This window comes from Nuphar pumila, chromosome 16, assembly GCF_984573655.1.
Source record: "Nuphar pumila chromosome 16, dmNupPumi1.hap1.1, whole genome shotgun sequence".
NCBI lineage: Eukaryota > Viridiplantae > Streptophyta > Magnoliopsida > Nymphaeales > Nymphaeaceae > Nuphar > Nuphar pumila.
In genome coordinates this window covers 80,652,880-80,671,286 of record NC_143264.1, presented here as the reverse complement: position 1 = coordinate 80,671,286, position 18,407 = coordinate 80,652,880, and the positions used below count along the sequence as shown (strand labels likewise).

General features: G+C 38.4%; 1 protein-coding gene across 1 annotated transcript in view; it reads left to right on the top strand.

Annotated features, from left to right (window-relative positions):
• Positions 1–18,407, top strand: part of NODGS (nodulin/glutamine synthase-like protein) — a 141,160-nt gene that overhangs the window by 10,061 nt on the left and 112,692 nt on the right. The window contains exons 6-7 of the mRNA XM_089991248.1: positions 14,708–14,864; positions 14,937–15,032. Coding sequence (XP_089847374.1) covers positions 14,708–14,864; positions 14,937–15,032 — 253 coding nt within the window. The remainder of the gene's footprint in view (positions 1–14,707; positions 14,865–14,936; positions 15,033–18,407) is intronic.

Genomic DNA, 18,407 nt, shown 5'->3' with positions numbered 1-18,407 from the left:
TCTAATTTTCGGAATAAAAAAGTCTTGAGATTCGAAATTACCTATACCTTTAATTTCAAGAGATGTTCCATCCGCAGTGGAGACAAAAGAGGGGGAAACATTTTTTGAGAAATCGGAAAGTGAAAACATGTTTGGGGACATATGAAAAGATGCACCGGAGTCCAAAAGCCAAGAGACTTTACCTGGAAGAGATGATGTAGATACGGCGGCACCGGAGGTAGCTCCCTTGAGTAGAGGTTGAAGGGCTTCCACTATTTGACTTAAAGAAAGTGACCCACTTGATGATGCCTCCTCCTTCGGTGGAACACCGGTGGTAGCCATTGCGAGAAGCTTTTTCCATTTGGGACATACGGGTTTGATATGTCCGGGTTCTTTACAAAAATGACAAATAGTTTTGCTATAGTCCCTTTTTCCTCTTGGCCCACCATATTCACCTTGATTTTGTGGTTTAAAATGAGGGGGACGGTAGGCTCTTACATTGTTCCCGGGTCTTGATACGGCATTGACCTCATTACTTTCTTCTTGATTACAAGGAACCATAAGAACACTTGATCCTTGTTTACATAAACTCATACGAGTCTCCTCACCACTTAATTTGGTGAGTACATCTTCAAGAGAGGGAGGAGAAAAGGAAGATAAGAGGGAGGATCTTATTTGCTCAAATTCGGGCCTTAGCCCATTCAAAAAGTTGAAGAACCGATCTTCTTCAAGTTGCTTGTGACGGAGTTCAATTGCTTCACCACTCCATTTTGGTTCAAGCATGGCAAGCTCATCCCAAACGGAGGAAAGATCGGCAAAATATTCCCTAATAGTCATTTCACCTTGAGTAAGAGAGAGAGCCTTCTTTTGAAGATAATACTTATGAGATAGGTCCCTCGATGTATACATTTTTTCAAGATAATGCCAAGCTTCCGATGCCTTTTTGAATTTGATAATGTTGGCATTAATTTTGGTTTCAACGGATGAGAAGAACCAAGAAAGAATTTTGAAATTCTTCATTTCCCACTCATCGTGTTTCTTAGAATATTCTTCAAGAGCTTTAACTCTTTCTTCTCCTTCAAGAACCTTGATCTCACTTCCATTTACCACGGTAATCTTGGGTTCCGGTTCCGGAATAGTGCCTTGCACATAACCCCATAGCCCTTTCCCTTTTATGTGAGCCTCCATGTTTCCGGCCCAAATATGATAGTTGGACCCATTTAATTTGAAGCCAAGAGTGAAGTGAGACTCTTTTTCGCCCATTATGGAGTAGAGAGAAAGGGATAAAGGGCGTACCGACACAATATCCAAACGCTAGCTTGCGCAAGATCCTTCTAAAATATTTGAGAAACAAGATCCACCACTTCAATCTTCAAGAATCCGAAGGCACGCTTTTCGAGGCACTTAAAAGGAGGAGAATCCCACGATCCTCTATCACCAACCAAGCTCTGATACCATGTAAAATTGTCTATGGAAAGACAATACGCATACAAGCATGAATACTTTATAAAAGAAGTGTTCACAAACACTCGCACAACACTTGAACACAATACGCAAAAAGCGTAAAAATAGAAAACATGCAATAATGCATGTATTGAATAAAAAGAACAAATGCTTGAGACTCTCAAGCTTAGGAAATACAAGGGGGGAACACCCCTATTTATACAAATGCTAGAGGGTGCAAAAGGGGGGCTCCCAAAGGAGTCGTTGGGAGCCCCCAACGGTCACATTTGTGACCGTTGGGGGCCCCCAACGACTCTATTGGGGGACCCCCAATGCACAATAATTAAAAATAAAAAAAACAAAAAAGAATTACAAAATAAAAAATAAAAATAAAATTACAACATATTCTAAAAGTGAATATGCGCAAAAACTGGAAATGACAAAAATACCCTTTCGGGTAAATATATATAAATATATATATTTATATATGTAGAGATATATGTACATATAATATATTATATGTAAATATATCTCTAGGTATATAAATATATATATTTATATTTACAATAATGACTTTTAGGATATACATTTTAACACTTTATACTACCATACAAACATACACTCGGCGGACCGAAGATCACCCACCACGTGCCTTACAAAGATACTCACAAAATCAAGATGTAGACAATGATAGTATTAGAAAATCAATAAGAATTTTCAAGGCCCCTAGTAGATTTGTATCTTATGATTCCTTTGAACCAAGATGCCGAGCATGTTTAATGACTATACACTCGTATACCGAACCATCATCTTATTATAAAGCCAAAAACCATCAAGAGTGGATTAAAGCGATGAATGATGAATTAAAAGCTTTAGAAAAAGCAGGGAAATTCAAACATTACCCAAAGGACGGAAAACTATAGGGCGTAGATGGATTTATAAAATTAAAACTAAATGGGATGGAACATTGGAAAGATATAAAGCTCGATTAGTAGCTAAGGGATATAGTCAAGAATATAAAATTGACTATGATGAAACCTTTGCCCCAGCTGCTCGAATGACGACTGTCAGAACCCTTATATCTATATCATCAATTCAAAAATGGCCTATCTTTCAAATGGATATAATAAATGCTTTTTTGAATGGTAATTTAGATGAAGAGGTCTACGTGGATCCTCCACCAGGTTTGAATTTAGCACTTGAAAAAACTCTTAGGTTACGAAAAGCCTTGAATGGATTAAAACAAGCTCTCAAAGCTTAGTATGATAGATTTAGTAATCTAATGACTCAACTTCATTTTAAATCTTGTTTTACTGACACTGCATTGTTTGTTAAGTCTTCCAATGCAGGGATGATCATATTGCTACTCTACGTGGATGATATGATAATCACGGGAGGTGATAAGCAAGGAGTAAATCATATCAAAGATGTGCTTAAAGACAACTTTGATATGACAGATCTTGGTTTTTGAAGATATTTTCTCGGTATTGAAGTGACTTACTCACCTCGTGGGTTTTTTTTGTCACAAACTAAGTATGCACCAGAGATTATTGAGAGATCAGGACTCTCAGATGAGAAACGAGTTGACACTCCAGAGGTCATAAATGCAAAAATGAAAAAGGATGATGGAGAACCTCTGCAAGATCCAACCCTATACAGACAATTGATTGGAGCGTTGTCTTACCTTTCTATTACTCGTCCTGATATTTCTCATGCTAGCCATTCTGTCAGTCAATTTCAGCATACTCCCACTATAGTATATATGAGTGCTGTAATGAGAATTATTAGATATATTAAGAACTCTATAAATTATGGGCTGTTTTTGTCATCCTTGTCCTCATTAGAAGTTATTGCGTACTCAGACTCTGACTGTGGAGGGGATGTGAATGATAGACGCTCAACTATGTCACACGGACTCAGCTCCAAGGTCGACGCACCAGCGTCGACACGGGTGCGGCTCGGACTCGGTCAACCTGACCCTGGGTGCGGTCAACGCACCCAGAGTCATTTTGGTCCATTTTTTGTTTTTTTTTTTTAAATTTTCTGAGCTACAGAATTTAAAAAAAAACAATTCTTGGGGGGGCGCTGCCCCCCTATAATCCCCCACCAGGTGCGCCCCCCCTTGATCTCTGCCCGTTGACCGCGCAGCGGGACCCGCACCGGGGGGAACCCCCCCTCCTGTAAGAAAAAAACCCCTTAATCAGGCTTCACAACTCATCACTTGTCCCTTAATGGGCACAATTTTGATCGAGTCTTTTATATATATATATATAGCCGAGTCCCCCTGTCCAAAATTTTTGAAATTGCGCTGCACCCGCACCTGCACCTGCACCCATGTGACATAGACGCTCAACTACTGATTTATGTATTTTTGTAGGTGATTCTCTGATCTCATGACGATGCAAGAAGCAACAAAAGGTGTCTCTCTCCTCAACTGAAGGTGAATATCGTGTCATGGCAACGACCACGTCAGAGTTAGTGTGGCTCCGACAATTACTGGAGGAGTTGGAATGTAACGACCCCAACTCATACCCCATGAAAAATGCAATTTTTTTTTAAAACCATTGCGAAAGTCTTCTCAGAAACCCGGGGACTTTATAGTTCCACCCCCAATTGGATAAAACAACCAATCCACAATGAAACTTATAATTATCATCCTTACCAAACCAAACCTTTATTGAAATAATAAATGATAAGTCTAGAGACAATTGCATAAGTGAAATATTCAGAGTGCAATAACAACTAAATGAAATGAAAATAAAATAAAAGAAGAGCCGCGCTATCCATCTGTGATCTGTCTAGCAAGTGCGTGACACTCATAAGTTCCCCAGAAGCCGGTCGCTTCACTAATCACCTATGGCTGCGAAAAACCATAGAAGTAGGGTGTCAAAACCGAAATTCTGAGCACAAATACTTCTAATAAAACAAATGAGCTAAAGAACACAGAAAAGATTTCATGCAATAATTCAGAGGAATGCAATTATGATAATTACATAATTCAGGTAAGCATTTATGCAACATGGAGCATTTATTAAGCATGAAAGAAAATTAATCAATAACAGAAATCACAATTTAAGTAAGCAGGATATTTAACATGCATTAGAAATTAAACATCATGCATTCACCAACATGTAACAATTAAGGGAAAAGTAACTGTGCATGTTTTAATGCATAACAGGATTATGCGTGATTTATGTGCAATGATAAACACTTTATTATCTTCCCTTAAAGTTTTTCTTTCCATATGCATGCCCTATTAAATGCATACAATTTAAGTTTCCTTTTTTTAATTACTGTTGCCCGCGGATACACCAAACAGGTAAAATCTCCGAGGTCAAGTTAGGTTCTCAGGGTAGCTTAACACACAAGTTGTATTTTATTACTGAGTTTCAAATTTGGCCCTTGACCGAATCACCTTCGGAACATTAGACCTTCACATTTAATATCAAGGACACTAGGGATACTCCACGTCTACAAGTGTCATTTTCTTGGTATACCAAAACAACAGTTGTGTCGAACACACCACCCCAGGTAAATTGGTGGACTCTCCCTAAAATCGTGGCAAAAAAAAAGAACCTCAATATCAGGTTAAGGGGTCAAAATAAAACATACAGAGTTTTTGTATCCTCGTGGTCCCCCAAAACCGAAACTCTAAGATTCCCATTCTTCCGATGGGATATCCCAGAACGTATATTACACTGTTCTTATTCATCATCTTTTTATTAAGAGCTGATTACTGAGTTTTGCAATTTAGCATGCAAAGTAAAGGCAAAAGTTCGCATCTACCCCTCTGAGAACTATCACGAAACTCCCGCCCATGGAAACACATAGAACAGAGCAATACCATGCAATAACAATAAATGCGATTTTTGCGATGCATTTGAATTGATTAAGGAAAGAGCAAACCACAGCTCGGGCCTACCAAGCCCACAATGATTCATTACGATCATCGTTGCACCCTATGCAAAAACCATAAGAACATGCCATAATTCACATGCTTTCTAAATGCATATTCATAAATGCAAACCTGTGTAATGTGTACGAAACAAAACATTCATAATCATGTCTTTATTCACTTCCTTTGAATAATCAAGTCAAGTGCATACTTTCATTGCATACATTTATTCATGCTAATGCATGTTCCCTACGTGCGTGTATACTCACATAAATGCATAATCCCATTAACTGTACATATTCAGGCTAATTGCATGATCTCAATAAACTTGCATATGCATGTCAGTACATATTTCCATCATGTGCATATATGTTAATGCATGTTTTTTTTTTCATTGGAAGAAACATCAGTTGCACATTTTATCACGTGCGTGTGTAACTAGCAATGCACTGATTATGTTTGGAATAAACATAGGCACATCAACACAATTGCTATCAAGTGCTACATGACTGTCAATGCAAAATTTTAATAAGTGTATGCTTGCTGTTGCATAATTTGACCAAATCTATGCATGTCTGTACGCGCATATCATTAATATATATATATATATATATATATTTAAAAGAAAAATTTCTGTTTGTAAGGAAGTTCACAAATGTGACGGTTGGGTGCAGCCCCAACAGTCACATGTCCAAACCCTTATTCTCATTGTATTATAAATAGCCCCTTGGGCCGTGTATATTTTTCAACTCTTTGGAGTGCCTTTTTATGCAATAACAATTTGTTAAGACCCTTGTGTGGGTCATTTCGTTGATTCAATCAAGTATTCTACTTGATTGAAAGTGTGTTCTTGCATGTGTATCAGATTTAATCCACTTCATTACATGCTTAATATTGGTTTTCAATTTTGTTTGATTGACATTGCTTTGTTTATTAAGAATTATGATGCAGAGATTATAGATTATAGTACTTCTTCTCTATGTGGATGGCATGATCATCACTAGAGGCGATAAATAGGGAGTTAAAAACATAAAAAAACTTCTTAAAACTCATTTTGAAATGACTGATTTTGGTTTATTAATATATTTTTTAGGAATTAAAGTTGCTTATTTTCCTTATGGGTATTTAATATCTCAATCTAAATTTGCTTTTGATATTGTTTTCAGGTCTGGAATTACAAATGATAAGAAAGTAGACACTTCAAAAGTTGTCAATGTTTAGATGAAAATTGATGATGGAGAACCTCTTGAAGATCCTATTCTTTACAGACAGCTTATCAGAGCACTTTCCTATCTTTCTATTGCCAGACCAAATATCGCATACGTTGTACACACATCCAGCCAATTCCAACATGCTCCCACCATTTTTCATATCGGAGCCGTTCTGCGTATTATTAGATATATTAAGTCCTCTCTTTCATGAGGACTTTTCTTGTCTTCTACCTCCTCACTAGATCTAATTGCATGTACTGATGCTGGTTAGGGAGGTGATCCTAATAACAGGCACTCAACCACTAGTTTTTGTGTCTTTCTAGGTGAATCATTAATCTCGTGGAGATGCAAAAAGCAGCAGAAGGTCTCTCTCGTCCACAAAAGCTGAATACCATGGCAACCACGACTATGAAAGTAGTTTGACTCAGACGTCTGCTTGCCGACATGGGAGTTGAAGCAACACAAACTTCATGTATGTGCTTTGACAACAAGAGTGCGATCTACATTGCAAGCAGCCAAACATTTCATGAATGCATTAAACATATTAAAATGGACTGCCACTGCGTCAGTGAGGAATATCTACATGGAACTATCGATTTGCCATATGTAAATATTGATCTGCCATATGTTACATCAGAGTATTATTAAGTGTCGTATGCTGGACCCAGTTTGGGTCTGACCCAGACCCAAACTGGGAAATCCTATTGACGTGTTTACTGGGGCACACATGTAATTTGTAACTTGTTAAATTGTAACCTAATATCTAATGCTTAAATAGATTAAACCAGGCCACGATATTACATTGAAAAAGAATATCGTCAGCCTGTGTGCAGTAATATCGACTCAGCGTCTCATCTTCTTTCTCCCTTTTTTTTCTTGTCACCTTTCCCTCTTTTGCAAATCAGCCCAGGAGGAAACTGAAGTTCTAACATGGTATCAGAGCAAGGTTGGACCTAGGGCTCGGTGTTGGTTCCAAAAAGGTATGACCTTAGAGATCATCTAATTTCAGCCAGGAAACTTTCCTTCTTCCCAATCTGGGTTATCGTTTTCTCTCTCAAACCATGATCTCTTCTTCTCTTCCAGTTCTTTTTGAAAGCACTTGGTATTTTTCATCTGAAACCCTCTCTTCTTCTCTTCCAGTTTTTTTTTAAAGCACTGTCGTGTTTTTCATCTGAAACCCTATCTTGACACTCGTGATTTCCTCTTTCTTCCTTCATCTGAAAACACAATTTCTTCTTTCTTCTTTCTCTAAAAATTGTTTTCTCATTTCTTTATTGCTGATTAATCTGCAAATACGATTAATCAATATCTCTTGAATCGTTGCTCGTATTTTCCTTTCTTCTCTTTCTGTTGGATCTGTTTTCCCATTCCTTTATCTGAATATTCATTGTTGATTAATCTGAAAACTCAGTTAATCAACGTGATCTGGCCCTTGTTCACGTGATCCGATATCTTGAATATGCACAACGTTGATTAGTTGTGCTTTGGCTTGATTCATAAATATTGAGTTGATAATTTGAGTATTCTCGTGATCTAAAAAAAAAAAGGATCCGAGTTCTGTTATAGTGAGTTCTCTTCTGGACTGATTCTGAACAGTTACATTATCTTGAGTTTTAAGTAATCATTTGATTGCCCTTTCTTAGAGTGCTTTCCATTTTATATTCTCGTGTCTCGTTACCATGGATTCTTTTCCATCTCAGTCTGGTTTGTCATCAAACTTCCTTAGTCAACTTGTTTCTGAAAAATTAAATAACTCCAATTTCCTGACTTGGAAGAGGCAAATAGTTCCTTTTATCAGGAGCCAAGATCTCTTTGGTAATCTAGATTGATCAATTCCAGTCCCACCAGAGTTCATTGCAAAGGAGGAAACCAACGCTCATGAGGCTGTATCTACTCACCGTGTTCGCAACCCGTATTATGTCTCTTGGATGAGAAAAGATCAGGCATTAATTGCCTACATCACCTCTACCTTGTCTCAGGAAGTACTAGTTGCTATCCCCGACGACTGCACAACGATGGAATTGTGGAACAAGTTGACACAGACATACTCTCAGATATCTGAGGCAAGAGTTTTATTCCTCAAGCGAGAATTCCAGCTTCTTAAGAAAGGTGGTCTATCTATCATGGATTACTTGAATAAGATGAAGACCATTACAGATCAATTAGCCATTATTGGATGTGAAGTATCAGACAAGGATAAAGTGCAACAGACATTGAATGGTTTAGGCCCAGATTATCATGTATTGGTGACATCATTATTGTGCTTGCCTGTGCTTCCCACATTTGAAGACCTCCGAGCAAAACTTCTACAATACGAAATGTCATTGAAAGGCATCACTGAAGATTCTAGTGCTCAATCTGACTCCCAAGATGTCTTAGCCACTGGGTTCTCCTTTGGTCGTGGACGTGGAGGAAATGGCTTCAGAGGAGGAAGAGGTCGTGGCAGATTTGCAGGTCCAAGTTTGCTTCCCACACCCAATATGTCGTTCAACTCTAATGCGAAGAACCAAACTCAAAGAGTTGTCCCGACATGTTACCTGTGCAATAAAAAGGGACATATCAAGACAAATTGCTGGTTTAATCCTCAAAATAAAGGCAAATTGCAAAACACTGAGAGCAAGAAGGAAGATAATGTTACCAAGTCTGATGGGGAGGTGAAACAACTTTTGCTGGCCGCACTGTCTGGGTTACACTTGAAACAGAATGATCAAGGATCATGGTATGTTGATTCAGGAGCAGCGACCCATGTTACAGGCGATGTTGGTAAGCTCTCGAACTCGGTTTCTTACTTTGGTAAAAATAGTATTGTTACTGGAGATGGATCTCACCATCACATTTCTCACATTGGTAATGCAATCATTCCTTTGTCAAAATCATCTCTCAATTTGTCAAATGTTGTTCATGCTCCTAACATAAAAAAGAACATCATCTCTGTGTCTAAACTTGTTGATGATACACATTCTTATGTTGAATTTACTCCCTCTTCTGTGTATGTCAAGGATCTTCAAACGAGGGAGACATTCACTGAAGGGGAGCGAAAAGGAAATATGTACATCTTCAAGGAAGATCCACTTGTGCGTACCAGTCCCGTCTTGAAGCCCTTATTGAAGTCTAAGTCTTTTCAGTCTGAGTTATCTAAGTCAGGTCCTGAGTATGTTTTTAGTCTTTCCAAATGTAATAAGCCAAGTCTTGGGCATGGTCGTCTTGGTCATTGCAGTTATTCTTTTCTTGAGAAACTTGTATCAAGCAAATTAATTCCTAAATCAAGCTTAGCCCTTGAGGTCAGTAATAAAAAGTGTCCCAGTTGTCAGATGCGTAAGAGTCATGTACTTTCTTTTGATTCTATAAATAAAAGAGCTTCAAGATCCTTTGAAATTGTTTATTCAGATGTTTGGGGTCCTGCGCCTGTATGCTCTTCTTCTGGCAGCATATATTATCTCATCTTTATTGACAGCTACTGTCGTTATACTTGGATATTCTTTATGAAGCATAAGTCTGAAACCTTTTTCATATTTCGCAACTTTCATGCCTTTGTTCGAAACCATTTCTCTACCAATATTTTGCATTTTCATTGTGATGGAGGTGGTGAGTATACATCGAAAGATTTTACTGATTTTCTCTTAAGTAATGGAATAAAGCGTAGACTGTCTTGTCCACATACGCCACAACAAAATGGGGTCGCTGAGAGAAAGCATAAGCATATTGTTGAAACGGCCATGAGCATGATGCACAACAGTAATCTTCCCATTAGTTTGTGGACAGAAGCATTCCATTCAGCTGTCTATATTATAAATCGTCTGCCTATGATAGTTTTGCAAAATAGTTCACCATTCTGTTCTCTTTTCGGCATTCAACCCGATTATAATGCTCTGCTGGTGTTTGGATGCATTTGTTATGTTCATATTGATGATTATCTCAGGAACAAATTCCAACCAAAGGCTTTCAAGTGTAGATTTGTGGGATATGCTGATGATTATAAAGGCTATCGGTGCTATGACCCCATGACTAAGCGTATTAAGTTTTCCAGGAATGTTGTGTTTGACGAGAACAATCTTGAAGATGTATCATTTAATACTAGTCAAAGGATTCCCAGAGAAGAAGTTTATCATCCGTGGATGAATGCAAAATTATTTGCAGATACTTATGGTGATTGCTCATCTCAGTGTACTCAAGAAACAAACTCGGTTGACCAAAATAATATTGACTCAGGCCAAGCATGCTTACCTCAACCTGGGGATCAAGTCGGTGGAGCTTCATACACTGAAGAAGGGGCAGACCCACAATCGCATCCTAACAATCGCATCCTATTGAAAAATTTAAAGGGTATGTGCATGTGCGAAGAGAAAAAGGTACTCCCCCTGCTCCTCACACTGGATTAGATACTTATATGCCTGTTGGAAACCTGAGGAGTTCGAATAGAATCAGACACCCTATTGACAGATGGGTTAGCTACAATAATTTTTCTATGGATCTTCAACTTTTTCTGTCTCAGGTTGATAAGCATGATGAACCTATAGGGGTTCATCATGCTGTGAAATCAAACAAATGGATTGAGGCCATGAATGAAGAAGTGGAAGCGCTTCATGAATGTCAGACATGGGAAATTGTTGCCAGACCTCCTAACAGAAATGTTGTTGATTCCAAGTGGGTTTATAAAATCAAATACAGACCCGATGACACTATAGAACGATACAAAGAAAGACTTGTTGCAAAGGGGTTTACACATGAATATGGTCAGGACTATGATGAGACTTTCAGTCCAGTGGTCAAAATGGGGACAATAAGAATTATATTGTCTTTAGCCGTCAAACATGAATGAACATTGAGTCAGTTAGATGTCAAAAATGCATTTCTCCATGGAGACTTGAAAAAAGAAGTTTATATGGAACAACCTCCAGGATATGCTGAGGGAGACCCGAGCACATATGTATGCAGATTAAAAAGAGCCATATATGGTTTGAAGCAGGCTTCACGATCGTGGTTTGAGAGTTTCTCCTTAGAAATACAGCGGCATGGGTTCTGTAAATCTCTCTTAGACCACTCCTTATTCATTTTCAAGGATAAAGGCATAACCACCTTGTTGTTGATATACGTTGATGATATTATAGTTACAGGGAACTCCATGAATCACATTGAAGAAATAAAAGGACTATTAAGTCAAAGGTTTAAGATGAAAGATTTGGGAGATTTGCGTTATTTCCTTGGAGTCGAGGTAGACAGGAAGGATGGTTACCTGACCTTGACACAACATAAATACACACTAGATTTATTGAAGAAATTTGGTATACAAGACCAAGGTTGCCAAACTAGGAAGCGAAAGCGAGAAACGATACGGAAAGCGGAAGCGAGGCATTTTAAAATTTATAGGAAGCGGGAAGCGAAGTATCAATTTAAAAGCAAGATATGAATAAAAAATGAAGCAGTATGGTAACTGAATAGGAATCGAACAAGAAACAAATAAAAACTAAAATAAAATTGATCATTCTTATATTTCATGATTTTTCAGTAAAAGAGTTAAATTTTTGTTAAAATCTAGCAATGATGGCTACCAATTTAAAGAAAGTACATGGAAAGTGAGTGAAAGCATGAGAGAAAATACATGAAAAACATAAAAAAAATGTTAGAAAAGCATATAGGAAGCATAGACCATGTGTATGGGAAGCATAAAAGAAGCGTGGGAGAATCGAGATTCTCATGAAGTTTCGGAAGCGAGGAGTATCGTGCTTCCGAAGCGAATTTTCGGGAAGCGAGCTTCCCATCTACCCAAGAAGCTTCCGGTAACTCTGTACAAGACTGCAAGCCTTTGTCTACACCGAGTGTCTTACATCAAAAGCTCAGTTCACAGGATGGAGATTTGTACCCGGATCCTACAAGATATCGAAGTGTAGTTGGCATGCTTCAATATCTTACATTTACTCGCCCTGACATTGTTTATTCTGTCAATCAAGTGTCGCAGTTCATGCATGAGCCACGAACAGGGCATATGGATGCAGTCAAGAGGGTGTTGAGATACTTAAAAGGTATTATTGGAGATGGGTTGGTGTATCAGAAAAGTTGGAAAAAAGGAAGCATGCATGATGTCATGGTCTACAGTGATGCAGACTGGGCAGGAGATCCTGATGAAAGGAGATTGGTTTCCGGATATTGCATCTTTCTCGGGGAGAACCTAGTATCCTGGAGCAGTAGAAAACAAAAAGCAGTGGCTAGATCAAGTACTGAGGCTGAATATCGATCAATGGCTGCTGCAACTGCTGAAGCTACTTGGATGAGACATTTGTTGAATGAATTGGAAGAACAGATTTTCAAGTCTATTTTATTGTGTGACAATCAAAGTGCCATTAACATATCCTTTAATCCTATTTTCCACAGTAAGACAAAGCACATTGAGATAGATCAGCATTTCATTCGACAGAAGGTTGAAGACAAAGAGATTGAACCTCATTTCATTTCTACAGAAGACCAAGTGGCGGATTTGTTTACAAAGGGTTTGACGAAAAACAGATTTTGGTTCCTGAAGAACAAGTTGTCCATGGTTCAAGACCATGCACAACTTGAGGGAGAGTATTAAGTGTCGTATGCTGGACCCAGTTTGGGTCTGGGTCACCCAGACCCAAACTGGGAAATCCTATTGACGTGTTTACTGGGGCACACATGTAATTTGTAACTTGTTAAATTGTAACCTAATACCTAATGCTTAAATAGATTAAACCAGGCCACGATATTACATTGAAAAAGAATATCGTCAGCCTGTGTGCAGTAATATCGACTCAGCGTCTCATCTTCTTTCTCCCTTTTTTTTTCTTCTCACATTTCCCTCTTTTGCAGATCAACCCAGGAGGAAACTGAAGTTCTAACAAGTATCAATTAGCAAACTTTTTCACCAAGCCTCTCGCTACTCCCAAATTTCATTTTCTCTTAGACAAACTTTCGCTCATTGTACCGTAAGTTTGAGGGAGAGTGTTAAAATTTAAAAATTGTAACATATATATAATATTATATTATTATTATATATATATATATTTATTATAGTTTTTATTTTCGTTATTTTATTCTTTTTATATATCTAGTGCAATGTGAACTAGATATATAATCTAGTCAAGTTCTAACAAGAACTTGACTAGGTTTTAGCCGTTGGACTAGTACAACGACTCTTTGGGAGAGCTCAAAGTGAGCTCTCCCCATTCCAATCCTTTTGTATAAATAGGGGTGAACCCCTCCATTGTAAAATACTTGAATGCTTCTTAAGCATTTTTTTTATCAATAAAGATTTATTTATTTATTGTTGTGTTCTTCCTTTTATATCCTTTTATGAGTTTGCTTGAAGTGTCTTTATAGACATTCTTTTGGTGGATTCAGGTGCATGTGCGGAAGACCACCATTTCATTTCAATTTTCACTCAGGTTGATGATTTAAAACCATGTCCTTCTGTGGTGCCAATCTTTATGCTTATGTAGGAAAACATCAAATTATCCTATTTCTAGACAATATTATGTTGATACTTGGTACTATGTAAGGAGAAGAAAGGAGACAAAGAGGCAAAATCTCATGTACTGGTTAGAGAATTATGAGGAAATAGCTACAAACAAACTACCATACAACATGGCTAAAGGAAGAGAAAGATAGGTAACATGTAACCAACCTATTGGAAAGAAAAAATTACCAACATTTATATATTAGGGCATGCCCAGATAAGCAAAGGATTGCTTTGACGTCACCTAAGTTTTCAAAGTATTCATCCTAGCACCTTTGCATGAACTTATATGTTAGGGCATGCCCAGATAAGCAAAGGATTGCTTTGACGTCGCCTTCTAAGTTGTCAAAGTATGCATTTATCTGGTGTAGTAGGGTTGCCTCTATGGATTCCTTTGCCCTGTGGGAAGTATGTTTGGGACTTGGGAGTCAATGACAGCTCTGTGTTGATCATGAAAAGATGCTTCACTGGGAGCCCTTAAAATGAATATATTTACTCTTGCCTTGCTATTCATGCTTCTTTTTGAAAGAAAGAATCATGCTTTTTGTTACTGTAACTAATTCTGGATTAAAACTTGCTTACCTTCCAGCACCCTTGAAAAAAAGAAAATCTTTGTTGTTATGATTAGCTAGTGCTTCATTAAGATATCATAAAAAAATTCCCCCTTATTTGGATGTCATAACATTATGTTTTTTTTTCCCTGTTCAGCTTTGGAGATAAAGACCTAGATTTGCGAATAAGCAACCCACTTCACTTACGTACACTCCTTGAGGATGAACGATTTGCACAGTGTCGGATTGTTCTACTTCATGCATCCTATCCATTCTCAAAGGAAGCATCATATCTTGCTTCTGTGTACCCGAATGTATATTCTTCTAAAATTTACTTCATTTAGTTATTGTGATGTGTATTATAAACTAATAGTGAAGTGAATCAGGTCTATCTTGATTTTGGTTTGGCAATACCAAAGCTTAGTGTTCATGGGATGGTTTCTTCAGTGAAAGAGCTTCTGGAGTTAGCTCCTATAAAGAAGGTGATGGCTTGAGTCAGTTAACATGGTTCTGATTTTTCACGGCATCCTACATGAAGGTTTTTCGTCGATTTTTCACGTCATTAACTTCATTAACTTGAAAACATTGGGACTGTGAAGGTGGTGTCTATACCTTTCATTTTGTTCAGAAACTTATAAAAAGTTCTTGGCCTATAACTCCTGTTTTAATGAGTTTATACTATGTAGTAATAGAAAAATTGTGCAGGGCTGCTAATTGCTAACCCAGGATAATGGCTATGCATCTATGCCTTTCTGCTGATCATTTCTATACTTTATTTACTTGCATTACTTTTTTTTAACATGCTTACCTAGTGATTTGTTTGCATATCTATATGCATTTTTAGGATGCACTATCTCATAAGTCTTCTGCTCATGTTAGTACATACATTATCAGTCTAAATGAAGTTTGTATATAAGGTTAAACAATGATATTTAGTTAGAAGTGAGTCAATATCTTCATCGGTTAGACATTAAATGATGTGCTTCTTCACTGCTTGCTTATCTATGACTTTGATAGAGCAGAAACCCTAGGAAGATCAGTTCTATCGGTCCAACACACGGAGCGGGGCGTGGCCCAACAATTCGTAGCTAGGGCACATGCGGGTGCACAGGCTGCGGCAGCAGCAGCAGAGGGTGCAACAACAGAGGCAGGGGTGGCAGGTCTGGTGGGTGTCAGACATGCTGCAACAGCAGAGCGTGGCCCCAAGCGGGGACACGGCTAGGTGGGGAAGTGAAAGAGGCATGTCCCAAGGTAGGGGACATAACCAGAGGTGCGCGAAAGGGGGAGAGTGGTTACGGTGTGTCCCAGGGCAGGGGGACATGGCCAAGGGAAAACAACAGGGAGAGAGATGAGGATGCGGGAATCAAGGCAAAAGGAAAAAGTGCGACTGAAAGGGAGAAACACGTTCTCAATTGGCCGACGATGAGTGGGGATGGATGGATGGGTGAGGGAGCAGAATCTTTCCCTCAAGGAGCAATCACACAAGCCAAGAACGAAATTTAGATGTTGAACTCGATAAATCTTATTAAAAAATAAAATAGCTATACATGCCTATTTATAGAAATATAGAGGAATAAAAAGGTAAAAATAAATCCACAATCCCACCTTAGAGAGGACTCTAGGGGGGGGGGGGAGGGGGGGGCATCCCACCAGAGTCCCATTCTGTAACGACCCCAACTCATACCTTTGAAAAATGCGGATTTTTTTTTCTTCTAAGAGTTGCGGAAAACATCCCAGAGGCCTGGGGTCCTTACAGTTTCAATTTCAGTTGGATAACTACACACCACAAACAAACTTACATTTATAACCAACCAACTAAACTCTTTTATTAATGAATCAATAAGAGTCTCATACTCAATGTCAAAAGTGAAATAACAACTTGCAGAAAATAAGAAAAACTAAAATAAAATAACAGTAGAGCCACTCTGTTCGTAAGTGAAACAATCTGAAGCAAATGTGACCCTCGTGTCTCCTCAGAGCGAGTCAATTTCACTGATCACCGATATCTGGGAAAAACCAATAAAAATAGAGGGTCAGAAATCCGAAGAATTCTGCGTACAGGTTTTCCTAATGAATCAAATAAGAAAAAGGCATAAATAAGATCCATGTAGTATTTTGAGGAATACAGTTATAATCAATTCATAAGACAATTAACCATTCATGCAGAATTAAACATTGAACATAATGGAACACGAAGTAATTAACATTGATCACAACTTAATCAATAAGGAAATTAAATGCAATAGAAATCAACATCCTGCAATGATCAACATATAATAACCAAGTGAACAGGTAAACATGCATGAACTAATGCGTAGCAAGAATATGCATGATTTATGTGCTATGCATGAACCCTTATTATCTTTCATTTAAACTCCCCTCTTTCCATATGCATGTCCTATTAAATGCACACAATCTTTAAATTCCTCTTTTTTAATTTACCATTGCCCGCGGATACACCAAACGGGTACAGTCCCCGAGGTCAAGTAGGGTTCCCGGGGTAGCTTAACACACAATTTGTATTTTATTACCGGGTTCCAAACTTAGCCCTCGACCGATATCAGGAAACAACACCATCCATCGGAACCTTGGAAAACAACATCCAAAGTCGGGGACACCATGGAAAACAGCATCCACTGGCGCCACTTTATTGGTATACCAAACAACAACAGCTGTAACGCCCCAAAATTTCGACTTGTGATTTCGAAAATCTTATCGAAAACCTTTCAAAGATTTAAAGTTTAACTTTTAAAAAAACGACAGCGGAAGACATTTAGAAAGGAACACAAGTCAACAATTCTGGGTACGTTAGCTGAAAAACCATCATTCACATGTACAACAACTTAAAGGAATTTAAGAAATAAGGCAATAGATTAAAATCTGCAGTTTATTACAAAATGAGCATTTTATTCCAAAGTTCAATAAATCTAAGAAAACTCCAAAAAGTCTCAGAGCCAAGCCGCCAGCAGAAAGAAGATAAATCTTGATCCATATTGCACCACGTCATCGGCCGCCAGTGAAGTCCTACTCCTCACCTGCCCATAAAATGGTCAGTTTAATAACAAACCAGTAGGTGCACGAACAAATAAGTAGAATGAAAATAAAACAGGACATTCATGAGATAAACAGTTATGATATTTAAGCAATTCAAACAATTGTAGTCTATTCTAACAAATGTAATAAGTGCAAAGAGCTGTTAGTTGAAGCAATGTAAGTCTCACTCATCTACAACTATTCATGAAGATATTCCTTAAGTTCTGATATTAACTGGCCTGTGGGTACGCACAGACGCGAAACGTAGAAACAGCCGAGACCGATCCGGGGGTTTATTATGTCAGGTGTTTTCATTAACCCGGATGGCTGACTGAGTCCGCTCCTAAGGGGACGGTCAGTGACCAAGAGAGTAAATCCCCAAAGGCATTCGTGGCCCATGGATGCATCCAACTTCTGCAGAAGTGCCTGAGAGTTACCACCTAGGATAATTTATGGTAATCCCAATTCTCCTAACTCCGATGACTGGGGAAAACCGAGTCTTTTGCCCGTGGGGTGGTTGTTAACAACCTGTCCATCAGAGTCTTTGTACCATCCATCCTCTCCCTTGATGAACCGTGAAGATCGGATGGGTACGACGGGGGTTTCATAACCGCCGCCCCATCCTACATGCTCTGGTCCATTAGACCCACTCGAGCATCTTGCTTGTGAAGGCGAAAAGTCACCATTTATGTGATCTCAGCATTGTGCTAATTGCACTCATCGAGGTTGCTACAACCTCATCATCCCACCATCGTAACCCACATGGGACGTACTTGTCCAAAAGTACGATCGTACATTCCTAAAGGTACAACTACGATGAGAGG